The sequence below is a fragment of the Cyclopterus lumpus genome, chromosome 14 (assembly GCF_009769545.1).
Source record: "Cyclopterus lumpus isolate fCycLum1 chromosome 14, fCycLum1.pri, whole genome shotgun sequence".
NCBI classification, from domain to species: Eukaryota; Metazoa; Chordata; class Actinopteri; order Perciformes; family Cyclopteridae; genus Cyclopterus; species Cyclopterus lumpus.
In genome coordinates this window covers 16,820,309-16,845,787 of record NC_046979.1, presented here as the reverse complement: position 1 = coordinate 16,845,787, position 25,479 = coordinate 16,820,309, and the positions used below count along the sequence as shown (strand labels likewise).

At 42.9% G+C, this 25,479-nt stretch overlaps 1 protein-coding gene across 1 annotated transcript in view; it reads left to right on the top strand.

Annotated features, from left to right (window-relative positions):
• The window catches only part of LOC117742574 (unconventional myosin-XVIIIa-like), a 46,154-nt gene that overhangs the window by 8,728 nt on the left and 11,947 nt on the right, over positions 1-25,479 (top strand). Inside the window, exons 15-39 of the mRNA XM_034550078.1 lie at positions 120-264; positions 3,170-3,340; positions 4,180-4,273; positions 4,703-4,895; positions 7,115-7,201; positions 8,833-8,971; positions 9,645-9,804; positions 9,886-10,072; positions 11,234-11,459; positions 11,603-11,712; positions 12,556-12,621; positions 14,024-14,152; positions 18,617-18,760; positions 18,947-19,036; positions 19,204-19,323; positions 19,477-19,591; positions 20,823-20,950; positions 21,147-21,301; positions 22,588-22,711; positions 22,823-23,023; positions 23,253-23,363; positions 23,584-23,688; positions 23,883-24,029; positions 24,251-24,364; positions 25,289-25,405. Coding sequence (XP_034405969.1) covers positions 120-264; positions 3,170-3,340; positions 4,180-4,273; positions 4,703-4,895; positions 7,115-7,201; positions 8,833-8,971; positions 9,645-9,804; positions 9,886-10,072; positions 11,234-11,459; positions 11,603-11,712; positions 12,556-12,621; positions 14,024-14,152; positions 18,617-18,760; positions 18,947-19,036; positions 19,204-19,323; positions 19,477-19,591; positions 20,823-20,950; positions 21,147-21,301; positions 22,588-22,711; positions 22,823-23,023; positions 23,253-23,363; positions 23,584-23,688; positions 23,883-24,029; positions 24,251-24,364; positions 25,289-25,405 — 3,378 coding nt within the window. The remainder of the gene's footprint in view (positions 1-119; positions 265-3,169; positions 3,341-4,179; positions 4,274-4,702; positions 4,896-7,114; positions 7,202-8,832; positions 8,972-9,644; positions 9,805-9,885; positions 10,073-11,233; positions 11,460-11,602; positions 11,713-12,555; positions 12,622-14,023; positions 14,153-18,616; positions 18,761-18,946; positions 19,037-19,203; positions 19,324-19,476; positions 19,592-20,822; positions 20,951-21,146; positions 21,302-22,587; positions 22,712-22,822; positions 23,024-23,252; positions 23,364-23,583; positions 23,689-23,882; positions 24,030-24,250; positions 24,365-25,288; positions 25,406-25,479) is intronic.

Sequence of the window (25,479 nt, the reverse complement as noted above, 5' to 3'; positions counted from 1 at the left end):
AATATGACAAGTTGGTCAATCTCCTAGTATTACTTTAAGACACCTTATAGAGGATTTTTTTTTTAAATCGTTAATCGCTCTAAAAGGAATTTTATTTGACGTCATGCGCTATCTGCCAGACGGAGGATAAGCTGCGGGCCTCCCAGCTGTTTTCCAAGCTGCAAGCAGCCATGAAGGTTCTGGGGATCAGTGGTGATGAGCAGAGGGCTTTCTGGCTCATCCTCGGGGCCATCTACCATCTTGGGTCTGCGGGCGCTACCAAGGGTAAGATTGCTCACCGAATACTTTTCCATTCTCTAGTTGCATCACACAAGGATAATGTTATTAATGATATAATGCGAAACCAGTAACAGAGATCAGTGTTGATTTGCAAACACTACAGTACACAATGCGAAAAGCCCAAATATCACAAAATGACCCTTGTTCGGCAGAATTGTTTTCACAACACTTTGTGTAATCGCAAACATGTCAAGCCTGCTTCATCCCACTGGAGGTAACTCCAGGGTGATGCAAGACAGCTGTAATCCAGAGAAGTGAATTGTGCGTCTGCAATTTAAAACGATGTTTCGCAGTGCACAGGTGCTCTACTGCGCTGATCTACGGCTCAAAAACAAAACAGCGAGGCAGAGAATATTTGTATCTGTCAGGGATACTTTATCAGGGGTCTCATTTAGAGCTGCTGCATACACACGAAACAGGGCCTGAAAGGGGCGTACGCCACCTGTTGACATTATCATCATCGGTTGTAGAAATCCAAGATGGCGTTTAAAAATTTCAGAATAGATCGTCAACAGTTTTCAATAATATCTTATAATACTGTAAATGCATCACCATGTGTGATTTTAGTTTTTAAATAGTTTTTGTGTGTAAAAAAACACAATTTCTATTTATTTATTTATGATTTGTTCGATTGGAAAAGATACAGTATAATGTATCATGTATACAGACAAACAGCTGCCCTCCTCTCCTCCTCCGTCTAATATTGAGGTGACCCTTAATGCGTGATGCTGCGTGATGGATGCACTGGCACTAGCAGGCATACGCAAGGTTTCATTAATCAGAATATTTCTTTCCTCTTTTTTTGTCTGCAAACATTTAGTGTTAATCCATGCACTGTTTTATAAAAGAGGCCCCTGGTCACTACCGAGTGAAATTATGCGAGGCGCATTGTATTTTTTTCCATCTTCAACAACTCAAGTTGACCTTATTAATCTTTACTCATTTGATATAATCAAAGCACAGCCGAAACCACTGTCCGAGTCTAATAAGCATGAAACGGTGAAACATTGAAGGACAGAAAGAATCAATCTGATTTTGGCTTCAAGTCTTGACAGACATTTTTTTATTGTCATAAGAAATCATCAGAGGACTAATGGGAACAGCGGTCCTCTTAAACATGAGGATTTGTTCCTGTCGTTGAAGCGATTTCTATGATGAAACCGAATGTAATAGAGGGTTCTTTGTGTTGTTGCTATAAAGTAGTAGATCTGCCTCTCACAGCATTTGACTTTCAGTTTAGATACCTGCTATTTTAAAAGGTTGATGCTGTCAAAAAGATTTGTATTATGATGAGATTTGCATATATATATATATATATATATATATATATATATATATATATATATATATATATATATATATATATCATTTTCTTAGTACGATATGCCCTTGCTTAAGACCTGATCTTAAGCGAGGGCTATTGAAAGGATAGAATTTCACTCTATTTTGCAATGCAAATGTAAATGTAAGGCACATCTATTAACTAGATGACTTTCAGGGTTTCAGAAGCAGTATATCAGAATGATTTACAATTCACGAGGAGTATATTGTAACGGTGACTGTGTATATTTGGCTTTTGACACCTTTGTTCGCTCTTCACTCTCTGCCTGCATCGTAATTGACAAATCATGTTCAGGGATCCCCTCCAGCTGGCTGCCAATCTATTTGATGGCAGCACAACACCATTCAGGAACCACTTTTAAAATGCTGCACAATTATTATCGGCCCATAATACCGACACTTAACAACATCTAATCTGCAAATGACTGGGAGATTTATGGATTCAGACTGATGTCTTCCTGTTAAACACGCAGTACTTCTCATAAAGACACATGGCATGATGGGATAAAAGTTATGCCCAATAGTCAACACGTTGGTGGCAATTACATTCCATCTCCATGTCTCAGGGAATATAAAATGTATTCATTAAGGTACTCTCATCATAATCTGGTTCTTTCATTGTGATTGATTGCCACACATATTTAAAAATATTATAAATATTTAGTGCAGCTTCATAGTGTAACACAAGAGGGCAGCACTGGTGTCTTATCCACCAAAACTAATTGTAGAGACCACCTGAAATGAACTGGCCTTTCCCTGTATCTACACTTCTATTTAATAAGTGTAGATAAAATAAGGCTTATCACACTGAGTCTGGATGCTTCTAAGGGCAAGTATAAATATGTATTTATTTTCTAATCTTAAAAAGTTATAAACTCCGTTATATTTTGATTCAGTAATATCCAAAAGTATTGGCAAACTCAATTTCCTCTTTCTGATGATTTACCGATATTTCAATTACCGTGGTGGCGAATGTCTATCAAAGCAAATATTCAAATGGCTATACTTGTCTTGACAACCGTCCTGCTTATCATGAAAAGTACGCAGGGCTGCTGCGGTGCTGATGAAACAGATAGAGCCCACTGCTCTCTGCGTGAAATCCCCCGGTTCCTCTCTCAAGTCTTAGAAGATACCACTTCATGGTGGATTAGAACTGAAGCTTGCACTCGTATCTGCATGTTTCCATCACTCCGATTAAAAAGAGAATACTTGTGTTTCCCAACAGAGGACTTTATGTAAATACAATAATTGTGTCCCCTAATTATAAGTTTTGCTTTCATTCTCGAGATAATAAAAAGGGCAATTATCACTTCATAGACTTCTTTTTGAACATGAAACAGTACGTGTTGAAGCAAGTGGATTTGCCTTCTTTTTCTTCTCCTTTCCGTTTAAGCCGCTAACATTTGAACATGCTTTAAGTGCATGTTCTCACCAGCTGCGTCAGTGTCGGCTTGACCGGAGACAGGCTTGTCACAAAGCTACCGGGCTAGCCATGTACCTGGGATCGTTGGCAGAAGGGCTAATGGAGGTTTTCATGCACGTGTCTCAGCTGGCAGGAAACAATTTGCACGTCATGAGTGGGCTCAGAAGGCAGCCTACCTGCTGGGCTGCACCCTGGAGGAGCTCTCCTCCTCCATCTTCAAGCACCAAGCCAAGGGCACCCTGCCCAGAGCCAGCTCCATCCGCCAGGCTTCGGACGAAAATGGCACAGCAGATGCAGGTACTCCACAGACTGCATTTACCAACAGACTATTTCCTCTTCACTCCTCCCCCCACACCCTCCCACCACCACCTCCCTCCACTCTTTCTCTTTGTCACTCTGTTTCCACACACACATGCACAGGCATACGCCTCTGCTCATCACTGGAGGGAAATTGCATGCTCTGGAGAAAGTAAAGCTTATCTTAGTAATGAATACCACAGCTTTACAATGGCTATTGAAAGATAAGTACACATACTGTGTCGGGACAAGCAATTTTGGATCTGCTCCTCGTTCATTGTCCTTGAAATCATAATTGCCTCACATTGATTTTTCACATGCTTTCTGTCAGGACCGCAACGCACTTTGAAGGGCACGAGGATACAGTTAAAAGTCTGTCACAGAAGGGAAGGGATGGACAGAATTGACCTCCGCTTCACCTTTGCTGCACATGCCCCCCGTCGCACGTGGACATAGTCACTGGTGTGTGTGTGCGCACATGAAAATGTCCCTCAGGCGCCATGAACGCACTATTTTCTGTGATAGTGGGATGAATTAGGAGTTTAACAGGTGGCCATTGCCGCGAGGCATGGACATGAGAATGCGGCGGTTGATCGGACCATTTCGGAAACACCTGAGACCTAAATGACGCCGCTTAACAGAGACTATTGCAGACATGATTTGAATACTTTATGCCTGCCTCTGGGTATAATATCCGCAAATATGACTATTTCGTACATCTTTTAAGAAACAAATGCTCTTTCTTTCTTTCTTGATCCAACTGCTATTCATGTTATTTGTCGATGGAGATGTGTTATGAGCTTTGTCTGATCTGCTCTCGGTCTGGCTGCCTCTCATAGCGGGATCCAAAGCCACGGCCATGGATTGTTTAGAGGCCATGGCGTCGGGGCTTTACTCGGAACTCTTCACAACCCTCATCTCTTTAATAAACCGGTTAGTATTTTGGATCCTGTACTTTTCCGAAGCTGTGTCAAATTGAAGATGGCATGTTTTTAGCTGCACTGTTATATAATGGAATCATGCAGACGCCTTGTGACATCTTTGATGTGTTTTCTAAATCTTGGCATTTTTAACAAAATCTTACACAACTGCAGTTTTTGGAGGGAGGGGGGTTAAGCACTGCCTCTCCAGACATGGTTGGTTTTGCAGTACAAGATGCTATTTTAACTTTTGGCCTTGGATTTAGCTTTTCGAATAGAACTAGGATTATGTTTAGTGAAGGTTCAAGTTAGGGATGTGGTGGAGAGAGCTAAGGTTAAAGCCAGGGGTTATATGCAGCGAATGCAGCGAATGCAATCAATGCGATGTGGTCTCAAGCATCTCAGTATGTTTGTGTGTGTCTGTTTTCCCTGTGTGCTTCAGGGCCTTGAAATCCAGCCAGCACTCCCTGTGCTCTCTGCTCATTGTGGACACACCGGGCTTTCAAAACCCCAGGCTGGCGAAGCGCGATTGCGGCGCAACCTTCGAGGACCTGTGCCACAACTACACTCAAGAACGCCTGCATTCCCTCTTCTACCAGCGCACCTTCGTTCAGGAGTTGGAGAGATACAAAGAGGTAATGGGAAGAGTGCGCACACACACAACAAAACCCGGCCTCATTCCGCCTGTCTCTTTCTTCCTCCTACCTCTCTGTCTCGCTCTCCTTTTGTCTGCTGCTTTCTCCCAGATAAGTCAACTCCAATAGTGTATGCGTTCTCACGTCAGATCCCTCCCACCTGCCACGAGCTTTGACAAGCCAGCGTAGTTCATGTGGTAGACCTTCTCATTAGCGATGCCACTCTTCACCTCTTATGCCGAGATCAAAGGAAAGTCACTCACAACTGCCTTTGGGAGACACGCCCAGCTGCACAGCGGCGGGGTTACAGTTCTTCTTCTGCTCTCCTGTGAGTTGTATGCAGCAGGGCTGGACCACAACTCACAGTCACTCCGATGAAATTATATATATAGTTTATATATTTTTATATCAATATATATCCATCCATTACGGCTGTCCCAACTCCGAATATCCTTCTTATTCAAAACTCAGCTGATAGCACAGTAAAATCTTGATCATATTACTTTTAATACTGCGAGTAAAGATCCTGGGATTTCCCACCCACTTTCCCACCCACGCCCTCCTCCGCCTTGGAGAAAGGGAATTGGAGCGAAATTAAGTATTGCATAAATCTGTGTAGTGTAATTCTCTCTCAGTGTAACTTGACATTATAAGAAGCTGTGAAACCGGCATTGAAAACTGGGTCAAATTAATGTAACGCAGCACACCGTATCAATAACGGGACACGGAGGTTAAACTGTGAGGCACATGCTTCGTATTTCTTTAAATATTTTAAATGCTGTTTTGTCGCTGCATTTAAATACACTTCAATAATCAAATATCTTCTGCATACTGACTTTTCGTGGAAGAGAACAAAAATAATTTTGGCTACTTCACATACACTGTCAACTGGAACACTGGCATCTGTCACGGCCACACTATTAGCACTGCCATCGTTCCCCCACATTCCTAGAGCCGCCCGCACTTTGTCACTGCGTGCTGCTTTATGCCCGTTTTGCTGCGGAGAAGGTAATTTAATGTATTTATTTCCACTTTTATCCCCGAAATGTTATTATCTGCAACAGTAATGAAATCTTTTACAGTTTCCATTTACCCATAGGAAAAGCAGCCTTCGTAAATGCCAAATGTTCTTGTTATTATAATAGATTTGTCGTGGTTTTATTATTTATTTTTTTACTTCTAATATGCCATTGTTTTTTACATTTCAATATCCAGGAAAATCTTGGGAATTATTATGGATGCCTGCGCATTCACGAGGTGCATGGGCCCAGCCGCCCCAACATGATGACGGGGAATTAGGATTTCTAAATGAGTTGCATGACTGGCACCTGTGTGCATACTGTTGTGGGATCAGCGCTGGTCTCTATTGTCTTATATGGAGAACTTCCAGGATCTGCGATTATTTTCTTTTCTGATCAAATTATCGGACAATAATGTTTCTGTTAAATTGTTCGGTGTATAAAACATCAACAATTATAATTTCCCACAGTCCAAGGTGAGGCGTTTGAATGTCTTTTGTCAGAATGCCCCAAAACCCACAGATGTTCAGTTTACCATCATATATCATAAACATAGAATAAATGCTCACGTTTAAGAAGCTGGAAACAGCAAACGTTTGGCAAAATGATTGCTGCTTCTGTAAACTCTTGTAGAGGTTTACCAGCTGACATTCACTTTTCAGTCAGCGCCACATGGAGGCTAGGTCTCCTCGGGTCATGGGCGCATGGGATCAGGCTTGTGTTGGACAATCAGCAATGTTTAATCCTGCAAACTCCTCAGTTTCTGGGTAATCTGGGTAAACTACCTCAATACCGTGGATGCTTTTCGGGACAGGAACCACGACCAAAGCAGCGATTGGGCTTAAGCGGTCAAGCTCTGGTTCCATAGTTCTTGCGTTTCTGGATGAAGTCCTAGCGTTAAAAGGGGATGGTCAGAAAAACATCCCATCCAAGTCTCATTCCTCATCATCTATATTAACATTTCCTGAATGTTGCTTGATCAAACATGCTTGTCTATGTCTGTAAAAACATATTTTTTACAGACAGGCCTCTAAACTAACCACCATGATTAAATCTGTGTCAATCACTGAGTGACTTTTGAACTTTGGTTCCAAAGAATAATCTAAGGAGATACATTATTTTTCAGTTCTGAATCTCTATATTCTTTGATTTAGCATCCTCACAAGTCATTATTATGTCAATCTGCCTGTCTTCCTTCAGGAGAACATCGAGCTTGCTTTAGATGACACAGAGCCCAGCACCTCCCTGTCTGTAGCAGTGGTAGACCAGGCCTCAAGCCAAGCGCTGGTAAGTTCAATGTCTTCCTTCATGTGTTGGTTGTTTTAAGCGTAAATCCGGAGGTTTTGATATTCTATTTTCACACGGTTATCTGAATCTTTTTCATTCAGCAATAAATACTATCTTTTAGCATTGGAAGTTTTCCTCCTGTGAGTTTTGAAATATTGAAAGGTGTCTGGCAGAGGCTCAAACGGGAGGGTAGGAGCGGGAACAGAAAGGTTATAGAATTGACATTAAGATAGAAAATCAATATTTGGCCTCTGCAGCCTGTGATCTGCACCATGGAAACAGAAATGGCAGAGTTTAGAGAGTCATAGATCACTTTGGTATAATTCCAATATGTTCACATTGAGTTCTTTACTTTTTATAGGGTCCACAGTCTAATGTGAATGTCATCAGAAGCATTGAACTATAGTATATCAAACTGAAAAGCAAAGGGGAAGAAACACAGATCCTTCAAAGTCATTTCTAAAGTCAACTTTAAAGATCTGCTGCTTTCAATGAAAAGACAGTTTGATTTCACATATATTCTTTTTTCCTCCTGTTGGAGCTCAGATGTCCGTTATCGCAAACAGCCTCAACGTTCAATTCATTGCCTCAAAGTTGTCATATGTCTCCTCCGAACTGATACTCTGTGTTGTATTTGAAGTCAGCGCAGTGTGCACAGCTGATAAGGATGTCTCCAGTGTAACTTCCTGATAGCGGCTAAAAAACTGTGAGTTCGGTTCCCGAGCTCCCAGGCTGGATTCAGGCGTCAGCCATGCCAACCGAGCTGGCTGCCTCAGTGTGGAGATCAATCTCCCTGGAGCTCATTGTCATCCACAAAGCACAGTGGCGTATTTTATCATGTGAACTTACAGGACTCTGGCCAAAAGTTTAAGAGCAAAAATAGAAACAAACACACAGAGTGTGCTTTTAAATGTTTAAAGTAAAGCTGCACTGTCCAATAGGGTCACATGTACTTGTTGTTTATCGTACATGGACACATTAAAAAACCTTTCCCACGCACTTTTTCCATAATCATCAATGCACGAGTGGGTTTTGTTTCCTTCTTTGTGCTCACACTAATTGTAATACTAATTGTATTACTTTTTAATCCCCCCGCCCCACTCTCCGTATTCACAAGCTCTTTTTTGTTTCCATTTCGATTATAAGGAAAAGCTCAATTGATTATGCCATTATCGCAGCAACTGCTGGAGGGTGCAGAGACCACAAATTCTTTTGAAACTTTCCTTTTGGATGCTAGCTGTGCTATCGGGCCTGTCACAACATACAGTGCAGCTCACTACTTTTACTGGCATTTAGTAGAAAAGAATATTCAAGGAAACACGGACTATAGGAGGCTAGCTCTCAGAATCTCTGCAGTATTTTGTAGAAAGGTACCCAGAAAGTGAATAATTAAAAAAATCCGTAACACCCTCCTGATTCATGAATGAGTTCCCAGTGAATAGCTAAAGCAAGCTTGACGTCCTTGTGGCGGTTTGTTACTCATGCGTGTGGGACGGTTGGTAAAAAGATCTTTTTTTAGTCAAAGAGATCAAATGGAAAGTTAGCTAAGAGCTACAGTGATCATGGCAGTCTTCAGCTAATTTTGGTTCGAGGAGCTATGACCTTTGCGCGTACGCGCGTTTATTCGACAGGTACGGGCGGTGCGAACAGATGAGGCACGGGGCCTGCTGTGGCTGATGGAGGAGGAGGCGCTGCAGCCCGGGGGGTCAGAGGAAACCCTGTTGGGACGTCTCTTCAGCTACTACGGACCCGCTGAGGGCGAGAGCAAAGGCAAGAGAGGACAAACGCACACAGACACACTTCAAGTCAATACAACAACCTTTAGTGTACAGACATTGACTGGTGATTGTTATTTGAAGAATTCCAGTGAATCCTTTAAATAAAAAAATTTGGGCATGAAATATTATGTGCAATTTGTGATCATATGTGATCGCAGAATCTTTCTTTATTCTCTTATTCTCTCTTTCACATCATTTGCCAACTCTTGGAACAGGTGTAATTTTAGATACAGACATTTCATCATGTATTTTGTAACACTTTCTGAAACTTCGGTCCTCCAGTGAAGACTGTTTTGTGTTAAAGTAAACCTTATTGTATCATTTATAGAAAATATCCTCAGACAGAACTCTGAACTCAGAAGCTTGAGAAAAGTTTTGTTTCAGACTTCCAAACCAGATTTGAGCTTCTCGCTCGAGTTCATCACATTAACTTTTTGGATATTCTACCACATGAACAACCGATTGTATTTTACTACAGTATCACTGTATGAGCAAGGTTTATGTAGGTTTGTGACAGCCCTTGCATTTACCAAAATAATAATAATGAAGACAAGACACATGTTTAATAAGCCCTGCGAGTATGACCACTTGCCTAAACTCCGAAAGAAGACTCCCGTCTGCGTTACGCACAATGAGCCTCACACTGACTCCTGCATTTACAACAGGTCACACTTTCCTCTTGAAGAGTGAAAAGGCTCATCATTTCCTGCTGGGCCACAGTCACGGGACCGACTGGGTGGAGTACGATGCATGCGGGTGGCTAAACTACGCCAAGCAGAATCCTGCATCTACCAACGCTGCAAGCCTGTTGCAGGACTCCCAAAAGTAAGCATCGCAGGAGGTGTGCGAGGAGGTGGGGGCGGGGGGAGTTTGAGACTTCAGGCTCAAGTAGTGCATCTCTTGCAGGAAGCTCATCAGCTCGTTGTTCATGGGCCGTGCGGCTGGAGCCACCGTGCTGTCCGGGTCCATTGCGGGCCTCGAAGGCGTTTCCCAGCTGTCCTTGCGACGGGCCACCAGCATGAGGAAGACCTTCACCACAGGGGTGGCTGCCATCAAAAAGAAGTCCCTGTGCATCCAGATAAAGCTTCAAGTGGTGAGAGGAGAGGATGGAACTAATCAGTCAGACTTTGTTTCTACGTGTTTGTCCACTGTCGAGTTTCAAAACATGACGTGCCTCGTACTGCCAAGGACGCTGAGAGTCAACATTCTAGTCGGCGTCCTTTTTCATTAATCCTGTTGACAGGTTGATGTGATGAGTAAATCAAGGCTCAACGTTTTGCATTTGTATAGTAGTGTCCTTCGGACACTATAGCCGACACAAATTGCCCTACGCAGCTTTAAATGAAAGATGGGATGAAGGCCAATATTTGGGCTGCAACCAGAGACGGATTTGAAAATGATATTAGGCCTTGTGTTAGTGTGCGATGAGAAAACAGCTCCGCCTGCAGCTATTTTGCTTCAACCCTTCTGCAGTACCCTGGATTATTTTACAGACAGCATTTTATGAATCCAATACTATGACTCTCCAACATCTGCACATGTCATTGTTATGGCAAACAAATAATCTGGTTGTTGCTAGTATACGTACGTACGTACGTATACTAGCAACAACCAGATGAGAGTTAAAGGTGAAACACTTTGTGGTAAAAAATCCCCCATTGTATAGTATTCATAGAAGTATTATGAAGCCCCTTTAAGATTGTATTTATTTCTCCACAAAAATCTGTAAAAACTAAAAGAAAAAAGAGACACACATACACTCAAAGTCAGGCTTTACACATTTAGATGATACAATTCAATGTTTTATTATCTCTCTTCCAGTGTCATAAAGTGACATAGTTCTTAAATGCAAACAGCATTCTGCAGAATTTAGACAGATAAGATAAAGATTAAGAGGTTTTTATTGTCATTGTTGTTATACAACGACATTTCGTTTGATGGCCCACAGCCAGCCAGTAGCAGCAGACAACGAAGATAGACAAGTACAAGATAAAAATACACAAGGATAAACAATGTACCGGATAAAAATACACAAGAGGAATAAAAACGTTACCAAGTGAAATAAGATAGATGTGTACAGTAGATTTAACCTGCAAGTGACCTTTGAAACACAACGTTCTTACTTAATGTGATATTGTAAGGTGTGCATGTCCGAACCAATATGCGTATCACTTGCTTTATGTAAAGCAGCTAGGCTACTGATTCCATGTCGATACGTCTGTGGAAAGCATTGCCACCGCTCTTTGTTTTCCAGGATGCTCTCCTTGACATGGTGCGGAGGTCCAGGATTCACTTTGTTCACTGCATATTGCCTAAGGCAGATGCCCTCAAGGCTCTGAGTGGATCCCTGTTCAAAGGAGGGGAATGTGAGGCTCATGGGGAGGCTGGAGATCCCGGCTTAATGCAGCTAGATGTAGCCTTGCTCCGTGCTCAGCTGCGTGGCTCCAAGCTGCTGGATGCTCTCCGGATCTACAGGCAAGGTAAGATTGCTGCCTAACTCACGTGCGATAAGGACAAGCACAGAAATACAGACCTCTCCTTTCTTTTTTTGTCATATCGTCCCTCCCAACATTTCAAAACAATTCCAGAATCTAACGTTGTTACTCCCTGCCGACCTTTACAGGTTACCCCGATCACATGGTGTTCTCGGAGTTTCGACGGCGCTTTGACGTGCTGGCACCGCACCTCACCAAGAAGCATGGGAGGAATTACATTGTGAAGGACGAGAAGAGAGTGAGTCAATCAAGGAAAATGTGCAGCTCCGCCAGTGTCCAAGCCCAGGGAAGATTAATGTTGTGAAGAGGCTTCATTACATCTGCCCCTGATTTGTCTGCAGTCAACTGACAGAGAAATAAACCCTCATTCATCAGAGCCATTGGAATTATCTAATCAACTTAACCTTATCAGGAGCACTCCTGTTAAAGAGGCAGAAGTATAGTGTGGCTTAATATTTTAAAAGTCTGCTTAAAGCAACAAAACACCATTTAAGAAGATGTACTTATCTTCTTTTTTATAGCTGGCAAGGTTTCTTCTCTGTTGTTTTGACAGTGCAGGTGCTTTACATCTTTAATGCTTTTGTTGTAAATGTATGAATACTGATTGTGCACTGGACCTCTGCAAGAGAAGCCCTGGTTGAAGTGCAGTGGAAACAAATATACAAGTTTGTTTTGAGAGAAAAATAAGAGTGAGTGAAAGAATGGGGTTAAGGGAGAGAAAAGCTCTTTTTCCCCTGTGTTCCTGTTTTGTGGTTGAGTTTCTGTGGAAACGCTGGCAAACAAAAGCCCCTCAGTGCTCATGGCAAACCTCTCGTGGTGTAATCTAGATGTGGTCTTTCAGGCTGGAGGCTCAAGTAGAGAGAGGCGGCTGAGACAACAATACACCTACAGTATACAGGCATGTAGATGGACAGGGAGAGGCTCCAGGCTGCACTGTACCATTTGTTCAGCATGGCAACTTCGGGGAGCTGTGGACTACTGAAGTGTTGCAGTGTCAGTAGAAGGTCCCACTGGATGCAGCAGTTGAAAGACTAAGTGTGTGTGTGTGTGTTTGTTTGTGTACATGTGTGCATTCACCCAGGCTGTGGAGGAGCTACTGGAGTCCTTGGATTTGGAGAAGAGCAGCTACCACATGGGTCTCAGTAGGGTAAGTCATGCCACCACCAGTCAAACAACTAAACAGCATTAAACTGATTAAATAAATCTTTGCTATAAATCGCTGCCTGTTTCGCTGCTCTGAAAGCTCTCAGCACATAGCTGCAGTACAAGGCGCTCTTTAAGACACCCGCTGTCTGGGGGGGGAGTGCGTCTTTCATTACATCTGTCCCTTCTTGAGGTTCGATAGTCATCCTTTTATGGAAAGTTGCCAAGCCTTTCTTCTTCTTCTTTCAGTTGTGTAGCCAGTGGCAACCCGAGAGACATTTCTCCACCCAGCCCGAACGCAATTCTCTTTCTTTTCAGGTCATTAGAGCAAATTCTCGCAACTGATGGCCCTCTTTGTTTTTCCCCATGACCGTTGTAAAGTAATCACAGTAAACACTGCCTGGCACACTGAGGTCTAATCCTATCAGCCGGAAAGTGGCCATCAGCCAAGAAGGAAATCAAAGGGAACGATCATGTAGAAAACAGTGGAACTTGTGCGCCCAGATGTGTGCGCTGCACAGGGCTCCTTTTAAAACACACGACTCGGCTATGGTTCGGAGGCAGCATCGCATGGCGCCACACTTTGGTGTGTGAAATGAGCTCACAAGTAGACGAGCACAGTTGGCCATTCTCAAAGCATTGCAGTGGCATCCTAGCAACCTGGCTCACTTGCATGCCAATTACACCAGCCCCCATGTAACCTGACGGCAGCGGAATCACAGCTTTGACAGCCATTAGAGATGTCTAAAAACAGCACAGCCAAAGACATTTTTACAAAGTAATACAGGCGCCTGATGATGACAAATAGCTCCTGCTCAAGCCCCCACTAAGCAATTTGAAAAGTAATATTCCCTGATGTCATTGAATGCATCACTCCTCCCTACTAGTTTGCAAATTCCCCACCTGAAGCTGCTCGATCATTTCCAGCTTCGGCTTTGTTAACAAATCACATATGGATTTGGTCATTTATAAAGCATTGGGACCTGTGCAGAGAGACCTTGGGTGGAAGCAGTCCGTCATCCATCTATTTTAATAGTTCAATGCCATCATATCTGGAATGCATTCACAGTGGTAATCCCTCTGAGCTATAGACAGGCGTGATCTGCTTTATATCGGCTGTTTACCTGTGTTTTACCTTTGGCCTAGATTAGAAACAAACAAGGCTGATTGTCCGAGATAATAACTTAATCACCGCTTTCCCAATTAGATAAGACTAACTTGTCCGTGGATTACACTGCCTCCTATTGATTAACTGCTTCACTGCACTTATTTACTGTTTATATTTTTGCTTTAAAGCCCTCCCTCTAATTTCAATTTCCCCCTGGCTAAAATAAGCGTTACATAATCTCCCACAAGTTGTATCCATTGCTAATAGGTTCCTTTGGTTTTTATGTGTTTTGTTCTAGTTGTTCTTCAGAGCCGGCACCTTTGCCAAGCTGGAGGAGCAGAGGGATGAGCAGACCAAGTGTAATCTCACCCTGTTCCAAGCTGCCTGTCGGGGCTACCTGGCACGGCAAGCCTTCAAGAAGAGGAAGGTAGGAAAGATGTCACATGAGAAGAACGGCTTAGTCTTTTATTACAGTTAGGACCAAAACACCAAGGATTCAAGACAAGTTTCAAATGCAAAAATACATTTGATAATGAACAAAGTACGGTCCATCAATCAAGGTCAATATAGCTGTCATTAAGTACATTGACACAGGTCTTGTACCCTAGAAGTCTACCAGGAGTTGAGAGTTCCTTGTCCTCAGCTGTTTTTAGTGCATGTTCTTTGGGTAGATCCAACCCGCTCTGCTGTAAATCTTTAACTAGTTATACGTGCGTTCTCTCAATCTGTTGCCCTCTCACTCTTCCCCCTTGTTCTGTAATCCATCCAATCAGCTCTCCCAGGGGGATTTTTGAAAGAGACACACTTCTCCCCTTGAGTGCAGCCCTATCAAACATACTGCTGACTCACACACACCCATCTGCTCCACCCATCTTCCATCTCACTCCCAGCATGTGATGGTTCCATCTCTCTGGACCTCATGCATGTCCCCCTGTGATGCATGGACTCCCACAGTGCTTCTCCCTTTCTGGGATTACTATTGAAGTGAATGTGCCGCTTCAGGAGGCTAGTAATGAACCAGCAGAAACAGAATCAACATCGCTGCTCTCCATCCAGTATGACGTGCTGTTAGTGAGTAGATATCTTATATATGATGCCACTAAAACTATGAAATTGTCATCTTTGTAATGAGTTAAATCAATATGACCTTTTTTATTACTGGACTTCCAGCTCCCTTCTGTTACTGTTTCTACCATAAATCGAGTTTGAGTAATGGATTTTGGTTGAAAATGGGAAACTGAGAGAGGCCAATGTATTTTCTTTATTAGGTTCATAGGTCATTATTCACACAGAGAAGCAGGCTAAGAGCCTGGTGCGTCATAGTCTGCAAGAAGGAAAAGTAAATCAACAGCGAGGAAACATTCAAAATTGCTAGGCAACTGTGCAATTACAAAAGTCATTACCGAAGAGGCAGTTCTTTTCCCCTCTGCCCCCATGTGCCCCTTATCTCTCGCAAATACATCTTTAATAGAGAAATAAGTTCACAATATCTTGTAATTTCATTGCTTTTAAACCCAAGGGGGGCACATACAATTATGAATGTGATTGAATGTGAACGCAGATTCTATCAAGTCCGGGCCAGAGGGTCTGGTCCTGTCCAAAAGTAGCAAAGCCCACCTAGTGGCTACCTAGTAGTCTAGTGCATTACCTTATCGTAAATCTTTTTTGGGGCTTTAACAAACAATATATAACGGACATATTCTTAAGTGCCTTTTGTAGTTAAGTGCATGTTCTTTAATGGCCAGCAGGGGCCGACTCCTCGGTTGTAAAAAGAAGTCTGATTGTTTAAAAGTCTATGAGAAAAGGCCCTTCTTCTTACTTTATTTATTACCTCGGTAACATTGTAAACATGCGTTTGATCGCTGGCATTCAGCGTTCGGTTCTTCTAGTTGCAAAACATCCAAGATGGTGACGGCCAAAATGATGAAGTCGAGGCTTCAAAGTGGCAACGTAAAAAGAAATGGGTGAGAGTACGTCCATTTCTTATATAATCTGAATCAGTGTCAAGCACAGTTTGGTGCAGGTATTCACTGCATTGGAATAGTCCAATTATGCATTATCGATTTCCAGTCTTTCCAATAATGGAATGACCTATCGTATGAAGCCTTCTAAAAGTATGAATAACATTATTAGGTCGGTATCTGCAGTCAGGCGAAGTTGTGAAGATGTGTGCGCTGGAGAAACCAGAAGCGAGGAACAGTGCCAAGTCGAGTTTGCTTTGCCTTGATTTCCCCTTTCTTTCACCTACTGCTCAAGCAACCACAGTATGCTGGATTTATTACATGTGTGGTAGACCCTCTCTTCTTGCAGCTGAATCTCATTCTGCTTCTATTATTCCTGATTCAATTAGTCAACATCAGATTAATGGAACAGAAGCAGGACTGTGGAGTGATTTTCGTCTCTCCTTCCTCTCTCCGTGATTTACAGTGTGTTGCTGTTCAATCTTGAAATAATCATCACATAATAACGCTCATTAGCGCCTTTGCTGTTACCCTTTCATCCCTTTGTGAATATTGATAGGGCTCCATTGCCTCTTGCACTGATTGAAGTGTTCAGTCGTAGCAGGTACAGTAGATGATACAGTGCCTCTGGAACAGTGCGGATGTGTTCTGGTGAAGCCTCTTCGACGCTTGCTGGTTGATGTATATGGATGTGACAGACGGTCACCAGTTCCCCTGATTGATAGTCTCTGGCATGTTAACCTTGTGAAGCTGTGCCAAGCCCATGTGACATTAAATGACAAAACCATAATTTTTCTTGTGTTTTTACCCCCGTTCCCCCTCCCCCCTTCTTTCAACCATCAACTGCTTCCTCAAGGGGACAACCTGACATTTTAAAAGTCTGTTATTTTGCCTCAGCAGGCACTCAGTGCATTGGGGATTTTGTTCTTCAGGGACCCTACAAACACTTTTTATTGTAATTTTTTTTGCTTTGAAATCTGTTTAAAGCAGCAATCATAAGCTAAACTCATATACCTACTCATTGCAACAGTGCTCACTGAATTATATAAACCTTTATCGGAGAGGCATACAGGATATCGCATTCATTCAACAGGCAAACTCATAGTTCCATTACACACGAATACCTTGCACCTTAAAGGCATAGATAGGCTCTGTATTGGTGTAAGGTGCATTTCTACATATAGTGTGTGCCCATTACAAATATGTGGTTGTATAGTTTAATGAGGCTGTGACTATCTGAGTAAGCACAACAGTTTTTTTTCTTATAAAAGAAGTTTCTCCAGTCATATCCAATTTAAGCAAGAATGTTCACAGTTCACAGAGACCCCAGTATGCAAAACTATTAAAATACACCAGAATAAGACTGCATGCAAAAAATGCTCATGAATACTGTATGAAAACTTGTGGCAACCCACATCATCTATTTTCAATCAGATATCTTGAGGTTAGAGGTCAAAGGACCCCTTCATAAATTGTCATGCCAGTTGTCACAAATTTAGCCTAATTTCGCAGCGTGGTTCATCCCCCTTCCCGACCAGCTGACATGGCATGGTTGGCACCAATGGATTCATTAAATGTAGGTCGTCTAGTTTCACATGATAGTATCTTCCCTCTAGCTTTAAGACTGAGCCTACTTCAGTCTCTTGAAGACGGTGATGTCGGCCGGGATCGGGTCGGTGCTTGGAGGGTTAGCAAAGCATTGTTTCATGTTGAAGAAATCCTCAGAAAGTGGTGCTCCGGTCATATATATTGCAGCACTCGGATGTCTTACATATGCGCAGACACTGAAACATATTTTTTTAACTCAAATTGAAATGTAGAACACCAAGGAAGAGAATGAAAACACACTTTAGTCATAATTTTGGCTCACGAGCCTAATTCATATCCCTCACGTCTCACAGCTGTCACACCCTCTTAATGTGATGTGAATAGCAACACGTTTATCCACGGCCTTCATGTAGTGTAATCTTTTGTTTGTTTTCTATTCAGTTTAGTCTAAATATGACAAGTAAGACCTGTTTAAATCTTCTGTCTGAGATGTGCTGCATTTTGCTCAATGTTAAGGATTTCACTGTGTGACAAATCCTAATTGGCCATAGAGAGTACCTTCAGGGCGAAATGTACCTGATGCTGAGTATTGCATTGCTCTAATTGGGTTTTCCCATAATCTGCTGCTGCTGGAGAGCCTCATGCATAAGCAGCATGGAAATCGTGTAATACTTGGAATTAGCTGCCAACATGTTTGATTTAATTAATCAAAAAATGTGCTTCCAGCCTTGGAACACATTCTGCAGAAACTCTCCAGAGGAGGCTGGCAAGTCCCGGGTTAGCTGTGGGAGCCCATACAAAGGCAATATAGCATAAGAATGAGGAGTGAAATGTTTTTCAAATATTGTTCATCGGTGGCGAAGATGATATGCCAACAATAGTTGAGCTCGGGAAGACATTTATTCCACTGGGTAATTAAGATTTCCCTTATTTGCTGGCACTGTTTTCTGGCCCCCTGGACACTGCCACCCTGTGATATCTGTCCTTTATATTATATCTTCCCATACACTGCATTTAACACCATGTACTGCACAAATTGCAGCAGTAAAGCTTGTACTATCTAATTTCTTATTATTTATTATTTGTATCGGAAGATCAATTTACAGATACAGCTACAAGTCATTACATTAATATTACACGACCGTCCACTCAACCTGTGTATCTCCATGTGTATGTACACTACACCAGCTACATCATCAGGTAGAGACAACCATTCCTCCGTTAGCTAGCTAACGCTCCCTCGAATGATGTAACACAATATATAGTTTAAAAAAAAAAGAAAAATAGATGTGTTTTAGCTTAGAACCACTGCACTACAAAAAACACACGTTTTCCCAGCCATGCTCTTGTTTGGTGACTGCTTCTCCGTATGTGTGTTTTAGATTCAGGATCTAGCGATCCATTGCCTCCAGAAAAACATCAAGAAGAACCGCGGCGTGAAGGACTGGCCATGGTGGAAGCTCTTCACCACAGTCCAGCCCCTCATTAAGGTCCAGCTCACCGAGGAGCAGATGCGAGGCAAAGACGTGAGGAGGCTTTTCTGTGTGATAGATCCCTTCCAGTCAGACAGGCGATATATCGTCCCCTTTAATGTTTCACTGCCTGCCACTGCAGCGTGGAACTTCCTGTTATTCGATGTCTCTTGTGACCCTTAATATTTCACAGTTTTACCTGTAACATTACACGTAACCAGGATACATTCTGTACCCCAGGAGGAGATACAGCAGCAGAAATCGAAGCTGGAGAAAGTGGAGAAAGAGCGAAATGAGCTGAGACTGAACACGGATCGATTGGAGAGCAGGGTGGGTCCCGACGCCTCTGGCAATGCATGCTGGGAAGCCGGTGTTTAACATTGGCGGTGGAGTTAAACTCTTTTCATTTCTTTCTTGTAAAAGAACAGTGGCGAGTATTTTGTAATTTTGTATTACAACCTGTGTGTGTGTGTGTGTGTGTGTGTGTTTGTGTCCAGATCTCAGACTTGTTGGCAGAACTGGCTGATGAGAGAAGCACCAGTGAGTCAGCATCCCAGTTGCTGGAGACAGAGACTTCAGAGAGACTGCGCCTGGAGAAAGACATGAAGGATCTACAGGCACGTACACACAGACGAACACGCACACGCACACACGCACGCACGCACACACGCACACACACACACACACACACACACACACTGTAATATTTCCTATAAAATCCAATGTCAGTGTGATTTATTTTGATTGGCGTACGAACGTGTGGATTCCAGGCCAAGTTTGACGGCATGAAGAAACAATTAGAATCACAAGAGATGGAGGTGATGGAGGCTCGGCTCATGAAAACGTCAGACCTCAACGGCGAGATGGATGACGACGACGATGCTGGTTTGTTGAGTTAATAACTGCCTGTCCCCATTCGCAGATGACACCAGAGACTGTCATCTATCCGTGCGGTTAATTTTGTGCCCCAGACAATTGTGGAAGAAACACTTTTTTATCTCTCTTTGGAATCACAATCTCGGTCATCAGCATTTTTAAACATCTGTTTTCAATTCCCTAATTAATTGTCCCTTATGACATTTGCAGCAGCTTGCCATGACCTGCCTAATGGGCATGTCAGCTCAGGGCAGAAGCATAATTTACTGAGCTCTCATACCAGCGTTACGTGCACAGTTTAAAAAGTCTCCCCTATACTAATTGTAGCTGCGGGAATTATCGGCTTTGTTCGTCTGTTTCAGCGGGAGACATGGCAGCGAGACTTGGTCACATCTCACATAATGCTATTAAGTATATTTCCCAAGTTTGGGATTTACCGCTAGGGGATTAAGATGTTCGCTCCCAGGCATACAACTAATGCCTGTTGCTGATTGGTCTGCACCTGCTGTGAAAGAGAGCTCCCGCTGAGAGCATATTGTCCATGAGACTTTTTCCCCCTCGCTCTGCGTTCCCACCCCCCTTTCAACCCACCTCGGCAGACAAGCCATTACAGAGCACATCAGAATTCTTAGATGAATGAGAAAATAATCGTTGGGATCAGAGCCGGTGGCCCTGCAAGTTGTCATTATGCTATATATATGCTAATGAGCAGCACTGATGGAGGAGCCGGTGTTGGTATGTGAAGGAGATGGACAGCCTCTAAAATGATAAGGCTTGGAAATGAACCTGAACCTGAATATCTGACTGGCCGCTTTTATGGTTCTGATAGCCTCTGACAGCTCCAGAATTAGGGTTGGCTAAGAAGTGTGGAAAGTGCCACTTAGACATGTCCTACTCTAACTACCATTGTGGCGTGATCTGAATTCTTACCCCAGGTTTATCCAAGATTAGAGCTGAAACGCAGAGGCTGCTTTGTAGTTTCCTGTCGAATTTATAGACCTTAAAAGGTCGGGATTTGTTGAAAGTCGTTTTATTTTTCTTCAAGATTATATTATATTATTTATTTTCTGGAAATCTGATAACCATCACAGCCAGTGCAGTGTACTCCATAATCCACAGCATCCATCATCACTGAGCTTTTGAGCTTTTTTCATCTGTATACCCTGCTAGACCTGCATCAAAGGCTGGAGACACCCAAATGTCACACGGACATTTTATGAATTGCATGTCTTCCCCCCAGGAGGCGAGTGGCGGATAAAATACAACCGAGCCATTCGTGAAATGGAGTTCACCAAAAAAAAACTCCATCAGGAGTTTGATGAGAAGTTGGACACAGAGCAGCAGAGCAAAAGACATCTCGAGAGAAGGGCAAGAAATTCTGTTTAAAATCCTAAATCCTTAAACAAATTAAGTTTGTTATAATGTTTGGCTACCACGCACTTCTTGCCAGTTATATAAATGTAATATGCATTTAACTATCTTTTAAGAATAATGTTGTGAATAAATGTTGTGTGCTTTTTTTCATGGGTTTGTGTGTGTGTGTGTGTGTGTGTGTGTACTGCAGCTGGCTGATTTGCAGACAGATAATGAGGATGTGCAGCGCTCTGTGCAGCAGCTGAAGAAGAAGTGCCAGAAACTGACGGCAGAGCTGCAGGACACCAAGCTTCACCTGGAGGGCCTGCAGAGTCGCAACCATGATCTGGAGAAGAAACAGAGGAAGTCAGTAGCAGTTTCTTTGTCTGTCTGTCTGTCTGTCTGTCTGTCTTTCTACTTTTCTCTTTCTTTCATAAACACAAATTACAGACAATGTATTGCTCTTTTCTCCTAGAAAGGCCAGGCGCAGACACGCTGACCCACCGGGCAGAACACTAACATTTTCTTTAATTTGACTGAGATGTTCTGTAATCTGTGGAATTGCATTAGCTGAGAAAATGACTCAGACTTTAAGCACTTGAGAAGCTACCGCTGTGGCAGAATGTGATCTCTCCCCTGTGGCTAATTGAAGATGCTCTGTGGGGGAAATTATTTTCAGCTACGCTTCAGAGAGAAAAACAGGGAATTACAACGAGCTGACAGCATGAAACACTTAGCTGTTAAGTTCACTAACCATAAGTGTTTCTGTCCCAGACAACTGAAGAAAACATTTTCACATTATTACAAGCCAATTGTAAATTGATTGCTAACGGAAAGGGACAGTTGAGCCTGAAATAGAGGTAGCGCTGAACTGTTGTTGGGCTCTTTATACAAGATAGCCTCAAAATGGGTTAGATATTGAGTGACAATTTATGATGACAAATGACTTGATGTCCCAGTTTTACTACATCTCCTGTAGTCATCTGCGAATTGGCACCGTAGACTGTATATTAGAAGAGGACGTAGTCACCGATTGGTTTGTAGACTGCCATTTTGAAGCCTCGAGTTTTGCATTTTTGCAACCAGAAGTGACACGTCAACCGAACGCTGAATTAGACATTTTGAGGCAACCAAAATGTTACAATTAACTTTCATGAACTGAAGAAGTTCGAAGATGAAAACACGTTTAACTCCTAGACCGGACAACGGCGTGGTAACGCCTTGTCAGTCACAAGGTAGCCACGCCCTAAAGCATACCCTGCCTTATCGTCTATTTTACTCTCAATGGGACCACTATTTACTAAATGAACATTGTGTTGTATTAAAGAAGCCTTTGAACTAGCGATTGAGACCATAAACGCATGTTTACAACGTCTACCGAGCTTACAAAACAAGTGAGAAGTAGGACCATTTTCTCATGACCTTTTACACAATCAGACTTACTTTTTACAGCCAGAAGAGACGCCCCCTGTTGGCAGCTAGAACAAATGCATGTTTAAGCTACTTAACCATTGGCGTCATTTTTTAGAACCAGAGGTTGCTGCCCAATTGGCACTTTGTGTAATTACAGATATACAGTTTACTATTATGCTCGACTTTCCAGCCCTTTGGATTTCTAGTCTCAGAGGTACATTCATGCGTGTGTGTTCCAGATTTGACCTGGAGCAGAACCAGGCTCAGGCTGAGGTACAAAGAGAAAGGAGTCAGAGGGAGAAACTGGCTCGAGAGAAAGACTTAATGACTGGTGAGATGTTTAACCTCCGCCAGCAGTTGCAGGTAAGCCACGATGTCCTCTCTCAGGGACTACATGTCTGGACTCTCCGCTCTCTATTTGATATAACTGGGCTGGTCCAGATGTGCGTTTTACTGTATGTCTTCCGCCTGCAGGACAAGGACATTGAATTGTGCGCCGCAAATATGAAGGTGCAGCAGCTGGAGGCAGAGCTACAGGATCTCTCTTCCCAGGAGTCGAAGGATGAAGCCTCGCTGGCCAAGGTCAAGAAGCAACTTCGTGACCTTGAGGCCAAGGTGAAAGACCAGGAGGAGGAGCTGGACGAACAGGCTGGAAGCATCCAGATGCTGGAGCAGGTAGAGGGCGATGCAGTATGGTGAAATCCTGTAATTCTCTCATTCTCTATGTCCCAACAAATCAACAAAAAAACAACTGTCTTCAAAAGTACCAACGTGTTTGTTTAAGAAATCATTAAATTAGAGCCTCTCATCTGTGACAGATGGTACAAATTTAATGTTGTTCTTTTTCATTTATTTCGTATTCTTTTGTTTCTTCTTTTCTGTTGTATGTGTGTTTCCCCGTCAGGCTAAGCTGCGGCTTGAGATGGAGATGGAGAGGCAGCGGCAGACCCACTCTAAAGATATTGAGAGTAAGGATGAAGAGGTGGAGGAGATCAGGCATTCCTGCAGTAAGAAGGTGATTCTCACTCTTACACATGAGTATACATTCTTTGGCACATAGGATCTCTGCCTTGAACTGACAATTGATCAGGCCTGGCCAAGGCACTAAAGCAGCACTTTTTGATGTGCGAAAGCAGCCATGTCGAACAGGATGGTTGATGGTGTGTTCTGTCTAACTTTGTTTATCTCTGATCATCTGTTTGTGCATCCTGACACACCGTTCCTGTGTCTTGCAGCTGAAACAGATGGAGGTGCAGCTGGAGGAGGAGTATGAAGACAAGCAGAAAGTGTTGCGTGAGAGACGAGAGCTGGAGTCCAAACTGCTGAGCGCCCAGGACCAGGTACCTCCATCACTCCGCCTCTGGTCTCTGTCGACGCGGAAAAGTGTGCACGATTTACTGTGCGTTACTTGTGTTTTTTGATGGGAAAGAAAACTGCTTTGGAGTCTGGAGAGGTGCCGCGGGACTTAGAGAGCGGATAGAAAAACAGAGAGTTCGTAACACTACTGGCTACAAAGGTGTGTTTTGTGATTCAGGTGAGCCAAAGGGATGTGGAGACAGAGAAGAGGCTGAAGAAAGACCTGAAGAGAACCAAAGTCCTTCTGGCTGATGCGCAGATAATGCTGGACCACCTGAAAAGTAACGCCCCCAGCAAGAGGGAGATCGCCCAGCTTAAAAATCAAGTATGTCATCCTGTTGAACACTTTACTGTGTCTCATACTGATGGAAAAAAACAAAAACGCACACACTTTTTGAAATTGGTCTGGTCTCAGGGTATAATTACGCTCAGGTTGATAAATCCTCATTCCTCTGCAATATCCGGGATAGGTCCTTGATCTTGGCCTTCTAATGTTTGTCCCTCACCTCCTTGCGGGTACCTTTTCCTTCCTGCTGTTTCTCACAGCTGGAGGAGTCAGAGTTCACTTCAGCGGCAGCAGTGAAGGCTCGAAAGAGCATGGAGCTTGAAATAGAGGACTTGCATATCCAAATGGAGGATGTGGTCAAAGCTAAGATGTCGGTGAGTTTTCACATCTGTAGAGTGGAACTGCAATTATTCACTTAGGTAGGTTAATTAGTTCTGCATGTGCTTTTTTGTTTTGTTTTTGTGTGAATAATCAATAGTATGTATATTTTAACATATTTAATGTAATGAAATAGACCCACCCTTTTTCATCTTGCAATGCGGAAACCGATTTTTTTCCTGACTGAAAAAGAATAAACAGTTTATGTTCATTTTTCTATACCCTTCTTCTGATGAGCAAAACAACCAACGATGTTTAATTAATGGAGGCCTTTGCCTCACAATCTTTCAAAATGCAGTAAACATTAATATGCGCACATCATAAATCCATGGTGGAATATTCAAATAATAAATGCCCTTTGGCTTATATCTGATTTCAACGTTTTTACTCTAATGGATAAATAAGCTTTGTCAAATGTATTTTTGTTTTTTTTCCTCTCTCCATCTGCTCATTAATGGCTATCTCATGAGAGTACTGCCTGCATGTCAGACTCGTAGACTCAGGATGTTTGTGTCTCTGGGGACGGCACACACAGAGTGCTGTGTGCCGGTGCTTTGCTTGTTAATTGCTGCATTTATGGCAAGGAAAGGTCTTGTAAATGTCTCGGATTAGAGAATGCATATTGAGGGTCTGAGTCGAACCCCCGAACACAGAGGATGAACTCTAAACAGGACATCAGCAATATGCTGCACTGGCTGCACTTTTCCCTGCCTAAATGAGCCAATTGATTATCTCCAATTGGTCTCATCCCTCAGCCAGAGCGCCCGTCCAGATTGCGTTTCACTCCCATCAGCTGAGATTTCAGGATTTCCGCTGCCTGGCCAGCTAATGACCATTTATCATATTCAATAGCTCATGAATAAGCCTTGTCGTTCTAGACTAAAATGTGCGCGTTTCCTCCTCCTGATTTTGTCCTGCAGTTAGATGAGCAGGTCAGCCGTCTGCAGAGAGAGAAGAATGACCTGCAGTCTCGTATGGAGGAGGATCAGGAGGACATGAATGAGCTGATGAAGAAACACAAAGCTGCAGTTGCCCAGGTAACCCAATATGCCTAACACCTCAGTGAGCAGTTTGAGAGCCTTGACAATCTGAATTCCTTTTGTTATCAATG